Genomic DNA, 17,910 nt, shown 5'->3' on the forward strand with positions numbered 1-17,910 from the left:
CCTTTGTTTACGACTTTTTGCGACCTTCCTGCCAAAATAAGCGTCGTCATAGTGATTTGTGTCTCGGCCATTAGGACCGTTTTTTTAACCAGTGTGTGCTGCAGGATATTCCCCAAATTTTTGAAGTATCTTGGCTTTCCCAGGGATAAGTGGTGTACCTCTAACATTCATCCACAGCAGTAGGTCGCAGCAAATTACTATTTTTCTCTTAGGGGACACCAACTTGTTTGAATCTGAGGGCCACTGATTAGTTTGAAGGGCTATTAGGTGGATTTGGATTCCTAAAATAACGGTTCAGGCAGGAGAAATTCACTGTTATGAAGTCAAAAAGAGTGACATATATGAATTGTGTAGATCCAAGGAGAAAATATATGTTGGGGCAGCGGGGTGGTTCTTTGTAAAACCCATTATTGGTCACAGAAGTGCCAGTTGTGTCTGGGGATCATCTTAGCTCAGTTAGCCTGTTCTGGTGCAAGCTAGCTGTAGAGAAGAAATATCCACAGTGATTGAGCCTCGCAAAATTTAACCTATTTCATGCAAGCGACTTGAGGCTAAATTTAGCCAAAATTATCGACTTATCAATATTGAGATGAACATACTTCCTCTATACCAGGGGTGTCAAACAGGCGGCCCGCGGGCCGGAAGGGGATTGAATCCGGCCCGCGAGGCTAAGGGAAGCACAAGAGAAAAATGAGCTGCAGGTTGAAATATTTCCACTTGGTGTTGCCAAAGCCAGGTGCCTCTCACAAAAGCTGTACTTGTATTTCTTTCTTTATCTCTCTCTCTCTTCCTCCCTTTTCTTTCACTATCTCTCTCTTTCACTCTTTTTGTTCCTCTTTGCCTCTCTCTGTCTTTTTACCTTATTTTGCTCTCTTCCGTTTTTACTTTTTTCTCTATTTTTCTTTCCCCTTTTCTTTTTCTCTCCTCCATTCTCTTTCTCTTTGGATTTTTCTTCCTGTCTCTTTCCCTCTCTCACTAGTTCTTATCTCACATTCTTTCTCTCTCTCTTTCTCTTATTTCTTTCTCTCTTTTACTTTCTTTCTGATCTACCCTAGAGAATATTTGTTCTATAGTGTGGCCCCCCAAGTTAAAATGAGTTTGACACCCCTGCTCTGGAGGCTTCTCACCATTTTAACTACCGGCCTATTTTGATGCCTGTATGATTTTACCAGGTTTCCAATTATTAGAAATAAAATAGGCCCAGTCAACCGCTAAAACTTCAGGCCAGTTAGAAATTAATTTCCTAGAAAACCAGAGCTACTCAGGTGTTCCTAGGGGGCCACCTGGTACCCGTGGACACCAGGTTGGAAAACCTTGCATGATATACTAATTATCTGCTCACGAGGTAGTACTGGGAAATATATTTAACTTCTTTTGTTTGATGAAGCTGTTTAAGATTGCTCCGGAAAAAAATAAGTGAAAGTATTGCACATAATAAAAATGATTAGAATCAGAAAATGATTTTCTTATTTTAAAAAAAAAAAAAAAGTTTAGTACAGTCAGATCATTTAACCTAATTTTAAGAATTGTTTCTTTTTTTTCCAGAAAATAGAGTTTAAAATGAGTAAAACAGTTTAAAAATATAGTCAGGGTTCGTACAACCTATATCTACAATTTTCATGATTTTTTTATCATGCGTGTGCATTTGTCAAGACATAATTTTTAGATCTTGAGTAACTCGCGAATATATATATTAGACAAATCTTTCCCCATAAGGGTGTTGGGTAAAAATGATAATATGCATTTTCAGTTACAAGTTACCACTAGGAAATGCTACCTTCATTTTTTGCATGGCCGATGATAAATGTCCATAATGGATTTGTAACGCTAACACTAAAACACCTTTCATAGTGTCGTTTAGGCGTAGCATGCACCTGTCCTCTGGGGCACAACCCGTAGGTGGCGATGACGCTTCATAGGACAATGCCATACAAACAAATACCAGCTGCCGTTAAAAAAGAGGGAAAAAGAAATGCAAAGGCTAAGAAGTCACCACAGAGCATGGTCAGTGTCATTTTTAAAAAGACTTGTTCACAAACATGGCAACCATTTCAAGCATGGACAAGCACTTCACCCAAAATTCAAGCACTTTTCAATAATTCAAAGTTCAGGAAGTGTGACTTATTCGTTTATTCACAGAGGAAAGATTCTTTACAATAATGTAACATAAATATCAGAAACATAGAAAAATTGATGGAATACCAAAGGAAATAATGGATAGGATAGACAATGATTACTGTACGTTGGACCCCATTTCCATAAAGAGCCATTACACAGCACTGTCAACAGTAATACAAGTCCCTTTTTCCATAGATTGTAACAAAATGTGATTTTAGATGTAAAACCTTTCCATGAACTGATACACAATGCTAGAAAATTGTTTGGCATACTCATCAAGTTTTTCAAGGTAAGATCGAGAGGTTCTTCATTTGCAACGGAACATCACAACCTCAAACTGTCAGTTCCATTCATACATAAAACCTCAGGAACAGTGTGTATTATTTATCGCCTACCACTTTAAAAAAAAAATATCTATCAATTTTAAACATAAGCAAAGTATGCTATCAAATACACTTGCATGTTTTTTTAAAAGACAATTTGAGATATTTGCATTTATTTTACACATCATTAGACCCGTCCAAATAATTGTGTGTTCGTGCTACTCCGGATATCTGGGGAAAAAAGTTAGGGAAAGGCTGGGCCAAAAAAAAAAAATGGTGCGGTTTGGTGGCTTTGAGTCACTGTAGTATGTATTCTTCCTTGTGCTTTTTAGCACTTGTTTTCAGTTGCACAATACAGCGACACCTAGTGATCAAATAATACACACTGTACCGTTAAGGACACATTGAAATCAAAATGTCTTAGTGTATTTGTCGAATAAAGTCGGTGTAGGGGATTATCGAATTTCCCACAACGGCAATGTGTGTGTGTGTAGTTAAATATAACAAAATACTGCCGTCGTCTCCAAAAGTTGTTTGTCAGTTATCTAAATCAGGGGTGGGCAAACTACGGCCTGTGGGCCACCTGTGGCCTGTCAGTCTTTTTATTCCGGGCCCACCAAACGAAAATGGTAAAAACACTAGCGTGATATATATCGCATATTTCACTTTTTTGGGGGCCAAATTGAGATTCTTGCCTAAATCAGCTTCCCATTGCAAAGCTGTAGAAGTTCTCAAGTCGGTCAACCAATCCATATCGCAGATTACCAAAACAAACGGCCTAAAAATGATGTTATTAGTATGAGAATATGGTAAAAAAAAGCAGCGACTTTTTTCCCCCAGCTTTCAACCCTGTGGCTTATGCAACGGATGCAGCTAATTTATGCATTATTTCTAACGGCCGCCAGGGGCACTAGAGCAGGTAAGAGTGAAACAGTTGGATTATATGTGTCCAAGAAGACCAAAGCTTAATGTAACTTCTTGCTTTGTGCATGAATAAAACTAGCATGAACAGACTCTCATCGTGGAAAAGGTGTCAAAGGAAAGCAGAGAGCTAACTACCGTATTGGGAGTAATTTTACAAGTCTGTTTGTTTTTAAACTGAATTAATGTGCCGAAACAAACGAATTACAGGAAGCACAGTCCGACAGAGGAGAAATATTTTGGGGGGGATTTCTCTTGACTGTCGGCATTATCGTATGTTTTGGAGTAAGTATTTCACACAGTTGGATTTTATGGATTGTCCTTCGTGTCATGAAGCCATTTTTGCGGACCTTCAAAGGAGTTGAGGACGACCTGGGTACGTTATGCCGGCTTTATAGTTTCCAGGTATCATGTTTCAGACAGATCGTGATATTTCTCTCATGTGTCGATCCAAAGAGTTTAAGCTATCCGATTATATGCGGCGTGAAATATTTCAGTGACATAGTACAGACTCATATTTCCTTTTCAATCGAAAGTCCGTTAAGGGGTTAAGTTACCGTATTTTATTAAAACTCTGTACCGTCTTTCTTAGTAAATATCTCATGTTTCAATGTGGGGACATGCAGCTTATAGCCAGGTGCGGCTTATATTCCGAACCTTACAGTAGGTCCCCTTATAAATAAATTTTTGAAAAATCATGACGCATTTATTTTCAAGATTTAAAACGGCAACTTGTTTTTCTGATGCACTCCCTCAGTGTTGTCTTGCGGGCTGGATTCAATCTGTTGGCAGGCCTGATTTGGCCGGCAAGCTGCATGTTTGACACCCCTGTTTTACATGAATAAAATGAGCATAAACTGACCCTGATCATGGAAAATGCGGCTTATTGTCAGGTGTGGGTTATGTAAGTAAAAATGTTGTTTTTACTTTAAACATGTTTTTTTTTTTAATATATACAACAGGATCAGTTTACCATACAGGCCCTAGAATTAGTTGATCTCAGTCCTTTTATGGTATAATAAAACATTAAAATCGGCATCTATTTGAGGCCAATTCCAGTTCAGTTGACAAGAATTGTTTTGTTCCTGTTGTACTATTGCTCACATCTTAAAAACCTATTCCATTTCATTTTTTCTCCCAGTACTGACAAACACATATAAGGAAAAGACTAGATCTCAAGCACTCATTTGGCCTCACGTCTTTCTCCCTTTGTTCCGGCCTCACCTCGCATGGACGCCTCAGGCGCCGCCTACGAGCAGAAAAATCAAACGATGACTTTCGGGTCGATTGCGAGTTATTCCGCGGCGAAACGCTCGGCTTACCTTCGCCCCCGTCGGTGAGCACGAGCGCCTGGAGGATATCCGAAAGGGAGACGATGCCCTTCACCACATCTCGCTCGTCCACCACAACCAACCTGTGAACCTTGTAGACACACGTTTACCCTCAAACAATATTGCGGCAGCCCTTATCCTTTTCAAGATTTGTCTTTATAATTTGTTGGCTGTTCATATCAGCATTTTTGGTTAAGTATATCATACAGGAGACAGAGATATTAGTGAAACGAAATGAAAAGGAAGGACAGTGTTTTTCAACCAGTGTATCAGGGCACGCTACAGGGTTCCTATACCATTTTCATGCCAAATTCAAGCACTTATTAAGGACTTTCTCCAGTAACGTTAGAGGTGAGATCGGGTGGAAAATCCAGCCCGACCTGACCCGAGGGTATAAAAGCCTGAACCCGCCTGAGCCTGACAGATTAACTTGATTAGAGAAACCCAACCCGACAAAAACCTGAATTTTCACTTTTTATCTGTGGGGAGTAAAATGGACTTTTCCAGTCTCCGACAAGTATCACCACACTCCTGAGGTGCGCAGTATGCACGCTTCACTGACTACCTCGAAAACGTGGTATTTTCCATTTCTGACAATAAACTGGTTGTGCAGCTTCTCCACGAAGAAAAGGAAACGTAGAACACATGATCAGTGGATAAAAAGAAAAATCAGTGATTGACAATTTATGCCTGAACCCGGACGGAAATTCGGGCTGGGTTCAGGTCCGGGCCCAAAATCATACCTTTAAGTACCATTAAAAGGCGGAATACTGGGCTAAATAGGGCTGCATTTACCGAAATCAAATCGATATTGTGATGTGATATAGAGCGATTGTATAATTGCAAGATGTTGCACATTTTTAAGGGCTTTAAAAGCTAATTTCCCAAGTTCTACAGTACCATTAAAAGAAGAAATCCAGTATAGATCATGTATTTTGCAGAGCCACAAATAAATCTACGTTTCACATATGCGATTTTTAATCTTGCAGGTGTATTCATCTAGACCAGTGATTCCCAAAGTGGGCGGTACCGCCCCCTAGGGGCAGTGGAAAGGTCTGGGGGGAGTGCGGTGAGGAAGAAGAAGGCGGTGCCAGTTCAAAGTCGAGTCAGAAGTTTGAACGTAGCGCGGTTGTGAAACCGCAAAGCACTGCGGTTTTTCAAGGTTTTGTAGCGAGTGATTGAGTTTTGGCCAACCACAATTGTAACTGTTCGAGTTTTAAAAGCGCCGACCAATCAGAGGCAAGTTTTAATAATAGTACAAGCCAATAAACGCGATTTAAAGTTTGCAAGCGCCACACTATGTCACACCCACCGTGTGAGCTCATTGAGTGTCATGGAGGACTCTGTGAACATAGTCCCAGAGTCAACAAACGAGAAGGAAACGAAGCTTGCACCGAACAAGAGCGGTACACGACTTGTTTTGACCTATTTTGGTTTTGACGAAGCGGACGTGGAACAGAAGAAAACGCCCGTTGCAAAATTTGCTTTTGCATAATCGCTAGACTTCACCGGGGAGCCAAGGGGGCGCCAGCCTGCAAAAGTTTGGGAACCATTGGTCTAGATCTTGAGTTAATCGTGAACATATTTGTGGATCTGACTATCACGTATGTATGTATATATATATATATATATAAATGTATTTATTTTTTTTAGACAAATTTCACCCCATATAGGTGTTGGGTCATAAAAATGGTAATATGTAGCTTACATTTTCAACTGCAGCTAGTTTTTCCCTTTACAATTTACCGCAAGGAAACGCTACATTCATTTTTTGCATCGGCCAAAATTGGTGCATAAGCCTGCACCTGTCCTCTTGGGCGTGACCCATAGGGGTGATGATGCTTCATAGAACAATGCCATACAAACTAATGCGAGCTGCTGTTAATCTTGAGGAAAGAAATGCAGTGGCAAAGCAAAACCACCAGAGAGCAGGGTCTGTGTCATTTTTAAGAAGACTTGTTGAGAAACATAGGTACAATTAAGGCATTTACAAACACTTCACCCAAAATACAAGAACTTTTTGATCCTTGCAAACAACATTAGAATTTAAGCATTTCAAGCACCTGTATGAAGCCTGTAAATATATTTAACTCAAATTAGTGATCCAAACAACCAATGATTTTTGAAGCAGGTGCCCAAACCTTTTCATACAGCAGTACTTAACACTGCGGAAATCCTCCATTGACCTTACCTCAGCCTCCACCAGTCTGTTGATGATGGCCTCCAGCGTTTCGTGGCGGTTGCAAGTCAGAACCCCTTCGAAGTACTGAGAACGGTGCTGAAGGGCTTTTGTCACAGTCAAGTCCAAGTTGTTGTAAGTCTTTTCTGCTGCCAGGTTCTGAGGAGAAAAACAATTCCTACTAAAAAATTGACCCGCTCTCACATTGAGAAGTATTATTGCGGGTGGGATCTTTAATCTCCATCAACCTCGACTAATGTTAAAAGGCTCTTACCGAAGAAATACAAATCCCTAAATCCCTCCTCTGCTTGCATATTTGAAACGATTTTGTTTTGGAATTTCTAAAAACTGTATGTGCTGGACAAAACTATAAGGATATAAATAGGACTGCAAGTAGGAAATAATTCATGTCATTATGTTACATGATAACTGTCGATATTACATGACTTCAAATCAGGAAAACGAATATTTAGACGGCTGTACACTTACAATGACATCAAATTTCGAGTAAATATCCACCACTCGACCTGCAAAAAAGAAAAGGTGACAGTTTAACGAAAAAGGAAACAAAGTGTACTCTACTATTGCATGGATGTGATGTAAGAAAATTGCATTTTTAATCTCAGGACCGTTAGCTAAATGCTAAAAACTGGTGACCAGGCTGAACAATTGAAACAAGATTTCTGTCTAAGATTATTGGAAAAAAAACATGTAATTTTCGTGGTTCTTAACATATTTACAATCAATGAAACATTATAACCTATAAATTACCCAAAGTGATAGCTAGCACAAAATTATTGTATTTAAATTAAAATAAAAAATAATTTTATAATAATACAATTAAAATGACTCAACCATGCATAATTCTTAATTCGACTCAACCTGTTTTACTTTAACAATAAACCAGATATGATTCAAACAAATGGAAAATGTACATGTAATGTAACGCACTGTATATAACTGGCATCTTTATGTAAATTTGTTTCCCCGTTTTATTGTATACATAATTAACCCTCATTTTTTAGCATAACTCCTTCCAAGATGTTTTTTTTTAAAAACAATCTGAAGCAAATATTTCACTATAAACATTCAAGTAATTTAAAACACTTGAAAATGTACTAGAGAGATCAATGCAGCGTTTTATGACATCAGTCAAATACTTTTTTTCTGCTCATGTTCATAAATTTAATGTTCGTGATTAGCGGACATCTGGTACATGAACTTCAAACTCCTGACTCCATGTTGTCCAGGTCACATGTTTTTTGATCATGTGGCCATTTCGAGATGGCGACTACCACAGAGTCAAGATAGACTACAAAGACTACTTTTACTTCTGCGTCAAAAGGAGGAGAGCACTTTCGACATCCTTATAACAAACAATGTTTGGAGTATATCGGACAAAATTGCATTTACTTGTCATTGTTCCTCGAGGATTAAAGGGAACTCCAGAGACTGGACAATGGATATTGAAAGAGACCTGTAGCGTACAAATTTCCCTGCTGTTTAAGTTGGATATATAAATTGAGACCATTGTTTGATTTGCAGGTGAAGAAATACTGTGACTTTATTCAATATATGCTTTTTGAATATATCTTGAATAAAGTACCATCAAACCTACTGTTTTGCTCTTAGTATAAAAAATATGAATAATGTTGGCAACAACATCGATCCATTTATCTTCCAGAAGGGTGTCTAAATGCTTTCAGATGCTGACATTGCAGTGTTTTGTATTTAGAGCGCTTACACTGAGGAAATGAGCAACTTGCCACTTTCTCATGTGAATTTTGCGACCGAGTGCCAAAATGATCAAACATGTTTGGCCATTTTCTTTAAAAAGTTGCCGTGCAAAATCCCGGATCGGCAAGGGCGTCCTATGCAGATGGTGCCAGTTGTGTTGGTGATTTATGCCATTGTACACACTATTTGAGTAAAGGGAAAAAATAGCACTCATATAAATGCTGGCCATGTTTAGCACATCTCAGATGCATTACTTAGGTGAACCATGTTACTGATTTTGGTACAAAACATTCAGTTGCTAAGTAACAGCGTCCAGCTTTACCCTTTGACATTCAACACAGACTATTAACCTTTGTCATCCACCACAGGGAGAGCAGACACTCTCTGCTCCACAAAAATCCCCAGCGCCGTGTACAAGGGCGTATCCGTGCGCACCACCGCTATGTTCCGGAATGTCCCGATGTTGAGCTCTTCCAAAGTTTGACTCAGGAATGTCGGTTTTGGCATCTCCGATATCTGCAAAAAACAACCGAGCCCTTTCGTCAAGTGAGGCAAGGGTAGATCATATCAAATACAGTAATCCCCTCGCTGCATCCCACTTTACTCTATCACGCTTTCGCTACTTCCCTGATTTTCACTGTGAATTGTGTTTTGCATTCTGATTGGCTAAACGGTCCCCCCGCCCCTTTTCTCCCTGTTTCTCAATAACACTGTACACATGCCTAACAAAGGTTGATTATTCTACATTACATACACACAAATCTTTATCAATTTTGAGTTTCTCTAAAAGCTATCATAGCAACACAATGCTCTGAACCCATAAAAGCACCATAAAGCATAGAAAGATGCTTTCTATCACAAAGTTTGACTTCTACATATGCTAAAGGGAGCATTTTTACACCACATTTTTGTTCTCCAATAGCGTCCACATGACGACAACAAATTATGATCTGAAGTAAAAAGTAGTGTCCTGAAAAAAAATCCACCCCTCAATAGTGCAGTATAGCGCAAGATTATTTTTTAAATTATAATTTGAGAGTACGGAAGATATTCTAAAAGTACTGTACTTTATAATTGTTTTTTTCAATCTGTTAAACAAATGATTTAGCTAGGTAATAGGGTTTGTTCTTTGGTTTCAATGTCTCATCTCATTAGCTGCACCGCTTATCCTCAGTAGGGTTGCGGGGGTGCTGGAGCCCATCCCAGCAATCATCGGGCAGTGGGCAGGGGACACCCTGAACTGGTTGCCAGCCAATCGCAGGGCACACGGGGACAGACAACTCACTCGCTCATTCACACCTAGGGACAATTTGGAATGGCCAATTCACCTGAAATGCATGTTTTTTGGAATGTGGGAGGAAACCGGAGTGCCCGGAGGAAACCCACGCAAGCACGGGGAGAACATACAAACTCCACACAGGAAGTCTGGAGCTGGATTTAGAATTAAATAATTAAAAACATAAAAGTTTCTACTTCGAAGGTTTTGTCTCTCGTGGTTCCTTTTTGAAACGCAGCCCCTGTGAAAAACAAGGAAATACTGTACAGTGATACATCAGTACTCTAGTGACTATATTACAAAAAAAAAGTGTTTGACAAAAAAATATTTGAGTTGTTTCAAACACAATTTTTAAATTTGGTGGGTAGCATCATTTGAGGAGATTGTAAGTCAGACAACACGTGGGAAATTGATTGCGATTTGGTTTGTTTAATTGCCCTTTATCACCTACAATAATGGGTCCTGGTAAGGAAGGAAAAGACGAAAACAGCGGGAACAATAGAGTTGAAGAAGAGAATTATTGCGAAATGGGAGAAGAGTATACCAGTGTCTGCCATTAAAGCACTGCTCAATGGTAGAGAAAATGGTTTCAAAACGACTTTTGCATTTTTGTTAATGTTTATCTTTCTTATCGACACATTTTAAGTTAAAGTACATGTTTAAAAAATATTTTGGGTATTTATGGTTGTTTAGGTACACCTTTACGAGTATTTTAAAATGTTATTTTGGAATAAGTGGGACTGTATAAAAAGAAACATAATCATTTTATATTGGAAAAATGTTTCGGTACTCAAACAATTCAGATTTTGATTACCGATTATGGCCGCGTACCGATGTATCACTGCACACGAGACCCTCCCAAAGCACACACAAGATGCTGATTGACTTCTAATTTGTTCTAAAAAAAAACTTACAAAGAGCTTCAAGAATTTGAGAATGCGCTTGTGGGTGAGGATGTAGAGCGTGTTTCCTGTCAGGGGGTCGATGACTGGCAGCCTGTGGATCTTGTTCTTGAGCAGTGAAGATACAGCATCGTACAAACTGAAATGAAACCAGGGAGAGGAACATAGTTTGCATTTTATGATTGGAAGATACAACTTATCATTTCAGAAAAGCTTAAAACATCAGCAAAAGCAGGGTTTGACGATGTGACTAAATCACTCGCGCATGCCAATCGTTTTTCAACTGTAGGGTTAGTAGAAAAAAATTATAAAAATTTGCTTAAACAGCGCAGGTGTGTTGAGTAATACAACACAGTATGCAAATATGGTCATGCTGTATCTCAATAAATAGTGCCATCAAAACCTTTGCAATTCCACCAATTTTAAAAGACATAATTGCACCACAGCTATTGAGGCCTATAGTTGTGTGAAGCCCTGAAAACTACAAAAAAAACACACCAAAAATCAACTTATTGATTGCAGTGGCTCTACACACTAACTAGAGGTATGGGTGTGAGTAAATTAGCAACGTAGCAAAGGATTTGGTTGTAACATTATTTGTGTCGGGCAGCACGGCGGCGCAGTTCTGAGGTCATGAGATCGAAACTCCTGTGTGGAGTTTGCATGTTCTCCCCGTGCTTGCGTGGGTTTTCTCCGGGCACTGCGGTTTCCTCCCACATTCCAAAAACATGCATGTCAGGTTAATTCACTGGTCCGAATTGTCCCTAGAAGTGAATGAGCGAGCGAGTTGTCTGTCCCTGTGTGCCCTGCGATTGGCTGGCAACCAGTTCAGGGTGTCCCCTGCCCACTGGCCGAAGATAGCTGAGATGGGCTCCAGCACCCCCGCGACCCTACTTAAGATATGTGGTGCAGATAATGGATGAATAGATGGATTATTTGTGTCAGTACAGCATCATTCCACAACCCAAAAACAGGCCAGGGACCACCAACGGTGGAGTTCACCATCTAGGGTTGAGTCCCCATTGGTGCCCTGACGACCCTGTCAGTTAAAAGATTCGTGAACAGCACGATCGTATTAATACATTTGTTCTGTAGGTCTACTGTTTTAATGTGACTCAAAAATAATTATAATCAAAATCTGAGACACAATATTTTCCTATATACATTTGGTTACATTTCCAGATATATTTTTGCAGTTTTGAGCCACAAAACACTATATAATATTCTAAGTATCCATGCATTTTTATGAATTATCTTCAAACGCCAATAATGTATTACAAACAAATCACCCAATTTCCATTGGAGGCAATTTCAGTCAAAACAATTTAAAACAAACCTGGCATTAGGTGATATGCTAACCAGGGGCTTGAAAGAGTCTTGAAGATATAGCTCTGTAAAAAAGCACAAACAAAAACATGAACAGAAATAACACGGGAAGTGTGGAAGTAATGAAAATATTGGAACATCAGTATGAACCATACCTCTCCATGTTTCTATTTTGTGCTCTTCCAACTCGTAAATTTGCACCTAAATATTTTTGATTAACAACAAAACAATAAATTGATCAATTATTGATCTCCTAATATACCAAATATAACCACACCTCCATAGAGACGCTGTCCTCCTTATGAACGAGATAGTTCCGGACGATCGTTCGTAAGTTGAATTTGTTAGTATGTTCCTTCAGTGCTTTATTTTGTAAGGAATATATGTTTAAGGTTTTTATAAGTATGTTTAAGGCTTGTATAAGTAACCTTTATTGTTTTGTACTCAAAAATAAACATTTCATAAAATAATATGCTCTATGAAGATAAATAAAATTAAGTGTAAGTCACTTTTGGAAGATGCGCTTCAAGAGGTCCTCCTCCGTGTAGAGAGTGGCCAAAAAAGCTATCCAACCATTTTATCAACCGGATCAAGCTTTCTTATTCCACTTTCATTTCAAAAGAAATGGCTCGCATCTTCTTTACACTTTACACCAATTATATTGAATGGATCTGGTCCGGATATTTTTCGACATCCCGTAAAAAATGTTCGCATTGACCGTTTTTCGTCAGTCGGATGGTCATAAGTAGGGGAGCGTCTGTATATATTATCCTACCAGAGGTGATTTATAGTAGCGATGAAGAATGTTAATGAAGTCTGTGATAGTTAGCATGCCTGCAAAAAGAATCAAGCCATTTTTGTTTTCTTTTAAGCAACCTCAAATTACGGTACAAAATAATCTTACCAACAAAGCACTGCTTGTTACTATCCCATAAAGGAGCTGCTCTCACTCCATTGGAAACAAGGGCAAAAAATGCCTTCTTGACCTGGAACATGAGAGAGACGCAATATTTTTCAATGTTATAAATTCTCCTTCAGTCTCCGACCTGTTTTTATTGTCATGCATTCCTAAAAACGTTTTGCTTAAGAGGGGGTGATTCTAAAGTTGGCAATGAGTTGCAGAAACATTTTCTTGTGTTTTTTTGCCATTTAAGCCAAAATGGGTTTAAGTATAACTTAATTTCAGTTCCACTTTAGTTTATGGTTAAACATTATAACAAACCTGAAGAGATGTGTCAAAAACAACCAATTTGGAGCTGGTGGGCACAAGGTCATAACAGCGATGGGACTTCATAAACCTGGTGTACACATTGTGCTCTGGGTCTGAAGGAAGGTGCAAGACAGGTGAGAAACTTTTCGAATATCATCATTCGGAAACTTTGTATCCTACCCTCAATGAGGGGATCTTTTTTGTTTTCAAGATCTTCGATAGTTGCCGGAATCTGAAAGAAAAAAAAAATCGAAGTAATTTTTAAATAATAATAATAATATAATAATTTCCTTGTATTGTCATTCTGTGTAACAATGTACACAGAACGAAATGTCGATTACACCTGACCCGTTGTAGCGAGCCGATGCAGCCGCAGCCAACAGAGGGCGCCGCCGACCACTTTTTAAGTCTTAGGAATGACTCGGCCGGGGCGCGAACCACCGACCTCCCAGTCTACTACAGTGATACAGTAATTCAGCTCAATTAATTATCTTATACGGCTAGATGTACCATGGAAATTTTGAATTTTGGCAAATTCCCCCTTTTTCAAAAAAGAAAATGAAGCTTATAGACAGCACAATTTTAAAAACTATAAAAAAAACTATTTTTTAATAAATGTGTTAAATCAACAACATTCTTTTAGATTTTGCTTTGGATTCATCCAAACCCCGTGACATACCACATCAGACCTGCCAAATATGGATTACTACGTATATCAGAACAGATTAAGAGAATGTTATCACTTGAAAAATAACTGCAAACAACAAAGTAGCAATTATTAATACCTTTGTTCTATAAATATGAAATGAAAGTAACTGTTTAATATTTGTAACAATCAACAGATTTGTAACAATCAACATTTAGAACACAAAAATTGCCATTGGTCATTTTTTTCCCCGATTTTTGTAGTTTTTAAAGAAAATGCATATTTTGTGATTTACTTGAAACTGGCATAGTAAACTCCTGAAGTATTTGGTAGCTCTGGCACATAAAATCTTCCCTCCTATACCTGCCTCTAAATCACAGCCAGAAACTGAGATGCACTGTGTTTGTTGACATACAAGGTACGTGGCTAAAGTGCAAAATCAATTGTATAAGACTGCCTCTTTAAATTTGAAGTGTTTGTTACCCCATTTTTTCCAGAACAATCCTAAATAATCAAATTGTAAATAGTCAGATACTGATACCACAAACTGTACATACAATTCCAATTCCTTGCTAAATAAATCTAAAGACATACTTTTAAATTACAACCCAGTATGTTCCCTAAATATTACATTTATGTATTGAAATTTAACTCTATCTTTAATTTCAGATACCTGACTGTTAAATGACCACAAGAAAACCAATAAAACTGGTATCACCTGCCATTTCAACTACCGATAACTTAAAAATAGGCAGGTACGGTACTGATACAGGTATCTAACATCGGTACTCACTCATCTACCAATTCAAATAAATATTTAACCTGTATACTGACCCTTCCTAATCACATGACATCATCCGGGCAACCCAAGTAGTGGCGGCCCTAGTGGTTTAGGTGTCAACCAGTATGCTTACCTCAATATTATTGTGATTGACATTGGAAAAAATGGCAATCATAGCTCTCGTATGGCCATCGTTAAACTTTCAGGCTTAGTTACGTCAACAAATGTTCACTGAGGTACAAACAAGACCCATACACGCTAGAAAAAGCAATTGATGTAAGGGTTAGGGTTGAAATAATACAATTTCTTGGACTTGTTTCAGCTGGCCAACAGTGCACTATCATCTGCAAGACGTTTTAGTGTGCCCCAGCAATCCCGAAAGGTGACATTGCCTTCATTCAGAAATTATTTCTGCCCTCCACTCACCGGATAAGGGTGCACTCCTTTCGGCCAGGCTTTCGGGGACAATTGGCTTTTTTTCTGAGCTCATATCAGCCGAGAAACAGCGCAATATTTTAGACTAATGTTTATGTCATGTTTGTCAAGTCATGTTTATTTGTATAGCCCTTAATCACAAAGAGTCTCAAAGGGCTGCACAGATCAAAGACCATTGCAAACTATTATTACAGACTATTATGACACCATCCCCTCATCTAAAACCTACATGAGGGCAGATAATACACATATTATCAACATAAAATATAGATTGTTCATATGCTATAGAGTAGAGGTGTGTTTTGAGCTTAGATTTAAACGCCGCCTCAGTGTCATCCCGGAGCCGATAACAATCCACTGAGCACCTGGTGGTCTCAACAATTTGTCGGCGATGTTTTATGGATGTCGGCAATTGATATCCACGAGCTTCTGTCAGATTAAGTGGTGTAACGCCAATGTATGTGTGGATAGAGTCCAAAGACTAACTTTCAGTGCTTTTTTGGGAATATACAGAAAATCAATAAAGGGGAGAGCCATGAGCCTCTGCATCCAATTTTACCAAGTACAAAAAAACAATGCCTTATACATTCATCTTTCATTTGAACATCCAACTAAATTAGCGTAAACCCGTGATAACATCAAACCAAGTCCTTGGGACCCAACTAGTATGCGTGTGACGTTGGTCAGTCGGTTTTCCATTCAGAAAAAGAATGTTCGAGCTAAATTTTTCACCAGATTAAAACAAGATTGTTTTGGCAGTAGACCAGGAGCCCTTTTCAAGCTGAGAGATACTTTTTGTGACTAATTAGCGTAAATTGCCCCCAGTCTGATATACATTTCTAAAATTAAAGCTTATCATGTTATCATTATGTTGCTGCTTTGTTATTACCAGGTTATTTCAAGTATGGTTAAACAGACTCAACCACTACAAAAACATTTTACTAGATAATCACAATGATCTAGCTCTTGTGAACTGGTTTAAAAACAGGTATGCATGCACCTCTGCAGTAGACGGTAAATGGTAAATGGTCTGCATTTATATAGCGCTTTTCAAGTCAATGAAGACCTCCCAAAGCTCTTTACAATGTATTTCACACTTACCCATTCACCAACACACACCAATAGTACACGCCTTTAAAACATGATCGCTGTTTCAGTCAATCTTCAGATCAGGGTTCACCAACGTGGTGCCTGGTGAGTAGCCCGTACGGACAACAGCCCATCAGTGATGGGTCATTGCAATTTTCTAAGAAGTATGATTTCTAACTGGCATAAGGAATCAGTGCCTTTAAATTCATGATCAATTCTTCCCTTTAACAAGGCAGATGTTGTAGTGATTGGCTGAGCCTGCTTAAAACCTACTTCTTATATGTACAACCCCATAATAACCTATTAGTAAGTAACATAGAAACAACAACGTGATGACATAATTGTTATTTTAGACCTGCATATAAAACGGATAGCACTCCGCTTAGAAAAGGTGAGTGACCCCCTGCTTTAGAAGACAATAAGACCATTTTATTGGCGTGTTTGTGTGTAAACAGTGATACGTTACCAAGATAACAACGTTTAAAAGAAAACCAACAAGGGAAAATGAAACTTGTTGCTTTGCTATGTTGTGCTTGGAACTCCAAGCTACTAAGGTTAGCATTGGCGAGTCGGTGCCTATCAACAATATTCCCCAAAAATACACAAACAACTTGAACATATTTTTCACTCAAAAAAAGTCAAAAGACATTAATATCACCCGCTGAAATTATATCATTTCACGGACAGCGTTGGTCAGAAGTGTCAGACAGCTAGCTCCGTCGCGATGTTGTTGGTTAGCATCGTTGCTACACTGTTAGCTTGTTTAAGACTTTTTACAAAATAATCATTTTTGAGATAATAAAAAAGTTATAAAGATCGCTGGTAGACTTACACACTCCATATTCCATTCGTAGTGTCGCGTTTCCTCCACAGACAGCCCGGGGTCGTATGACAAACAGTCGACTGCTCCAACTAATCCGGAGAGCAACCGGAGCGTTGCGAAAGGCTGGCAGAATTTTGCCTTATTACTGCTACGGCAAACGCAGAAGGTAAAAAAAAATCTGGCCCTGCATCAAAATGTAACGTTATGAATCAGGGATCATTAAACATTTTTTACTGAGAGCTACGTTTTTGTTACTGATTAGTAAGAAGGGTTAGGAAGTTTAAAATGTATTCCTATAATAGCAATATGTTATTACTACGTTGTTACTGTGTTATTACCAAGTTGTAGAATTGGGGTTAAAATTGGCCCGGTCAAACAAAAAAAAACATATCCCTTAAAGAAGAACTCCGAGTGATTTATAAATATCAATAATATGCATGTTATAAAATTGAATTTGGGAGACTCAATCATGTATTTAGACACACTGATCGGGTCAATTATTTCTCATGCCATTTAGAAATCAAATTTCCTAGAAAATCACAATGATCCACCTCTGGTCAAGTATTTTGAGAAAAAGTCTACAAGTTTCTCAGGTTTTCTTAAAGGGCTACTTGGAGCAAGCAAGCCCCGATTATATATTATAAAGCTGGGGACTCCATTTACCTGGGTGCCGCCGGAGCTAGGTTCTAGCTTTCGAGGCATGGGCGTAACCAACCCGTTTATGGCGGTGCTCAAGCACCCCCAAAATTTATAAAGTTTTAACCCCTCCGCCTTATATCTATTTATGTACTTATTTATTTTCATTAAAATGTA

The 17,910-nt window shown here is 38.6% G+C and overlaps 1 protein-coding gene across 1 annotated transcript; it reads right to left on the reverse strand.

Annotated features, from left to right (window-relative positions):
- Positions 1-2,115: 2,115 nt before the first annotated feature.
- Positions 2,116-17,229, reverse strand: prkag1 (protein kinase, AMP-activated, gamma 1 non-catalytic subunit). The gene is made up of 13 exons (XM_088338418.1): positions 17,107-17,229; positions 13,504-13,555; positions 13,336-13,436; positions 13,018-13,099; positions 12,889-12,947; positions 12,269-12,314; positions 12,124-12,178; positions 10,800-10,926; positions 8,960-9,125; positions 7,362-7,399; positions 6,885-7,031; positions 4,685-4,784; positions 2,116-4,611 (listed from the first exon to the last, which is right to left on the reverse strand). The coding sequence occupies exons 1-13, from the start codon at positions 17,113-17,115 to the stop codon at positions 4,601-4,603; spliced, it is 993 nt and encodes a 330-aa protein (XP_088194544.1). The 5' UTR covers positions 17,116-17,229; the 3' UTR covers positions 2,116-4,600.
- Positions 17,230-17,910: the final 681 nt, after the last annotated feature.

The sequence above is a fragment of the Urocampus carinirostris genome, chromosome 6 (assembly GCF_059441175.1).
Source record: "Urocampus carinirostris isolate Australia breed hairy pipefish chromosome 6, RoL_Ucar_1.0, whole genome shotgun sequence".
Classification (NCBI taxonomy): domain Eukaryota; kingdom Metazoa; phylum Chordata; class Actinopteri; order Syngnathiformes; family Syngnathidae; genus Urocampus; species Urocampus carinirostris.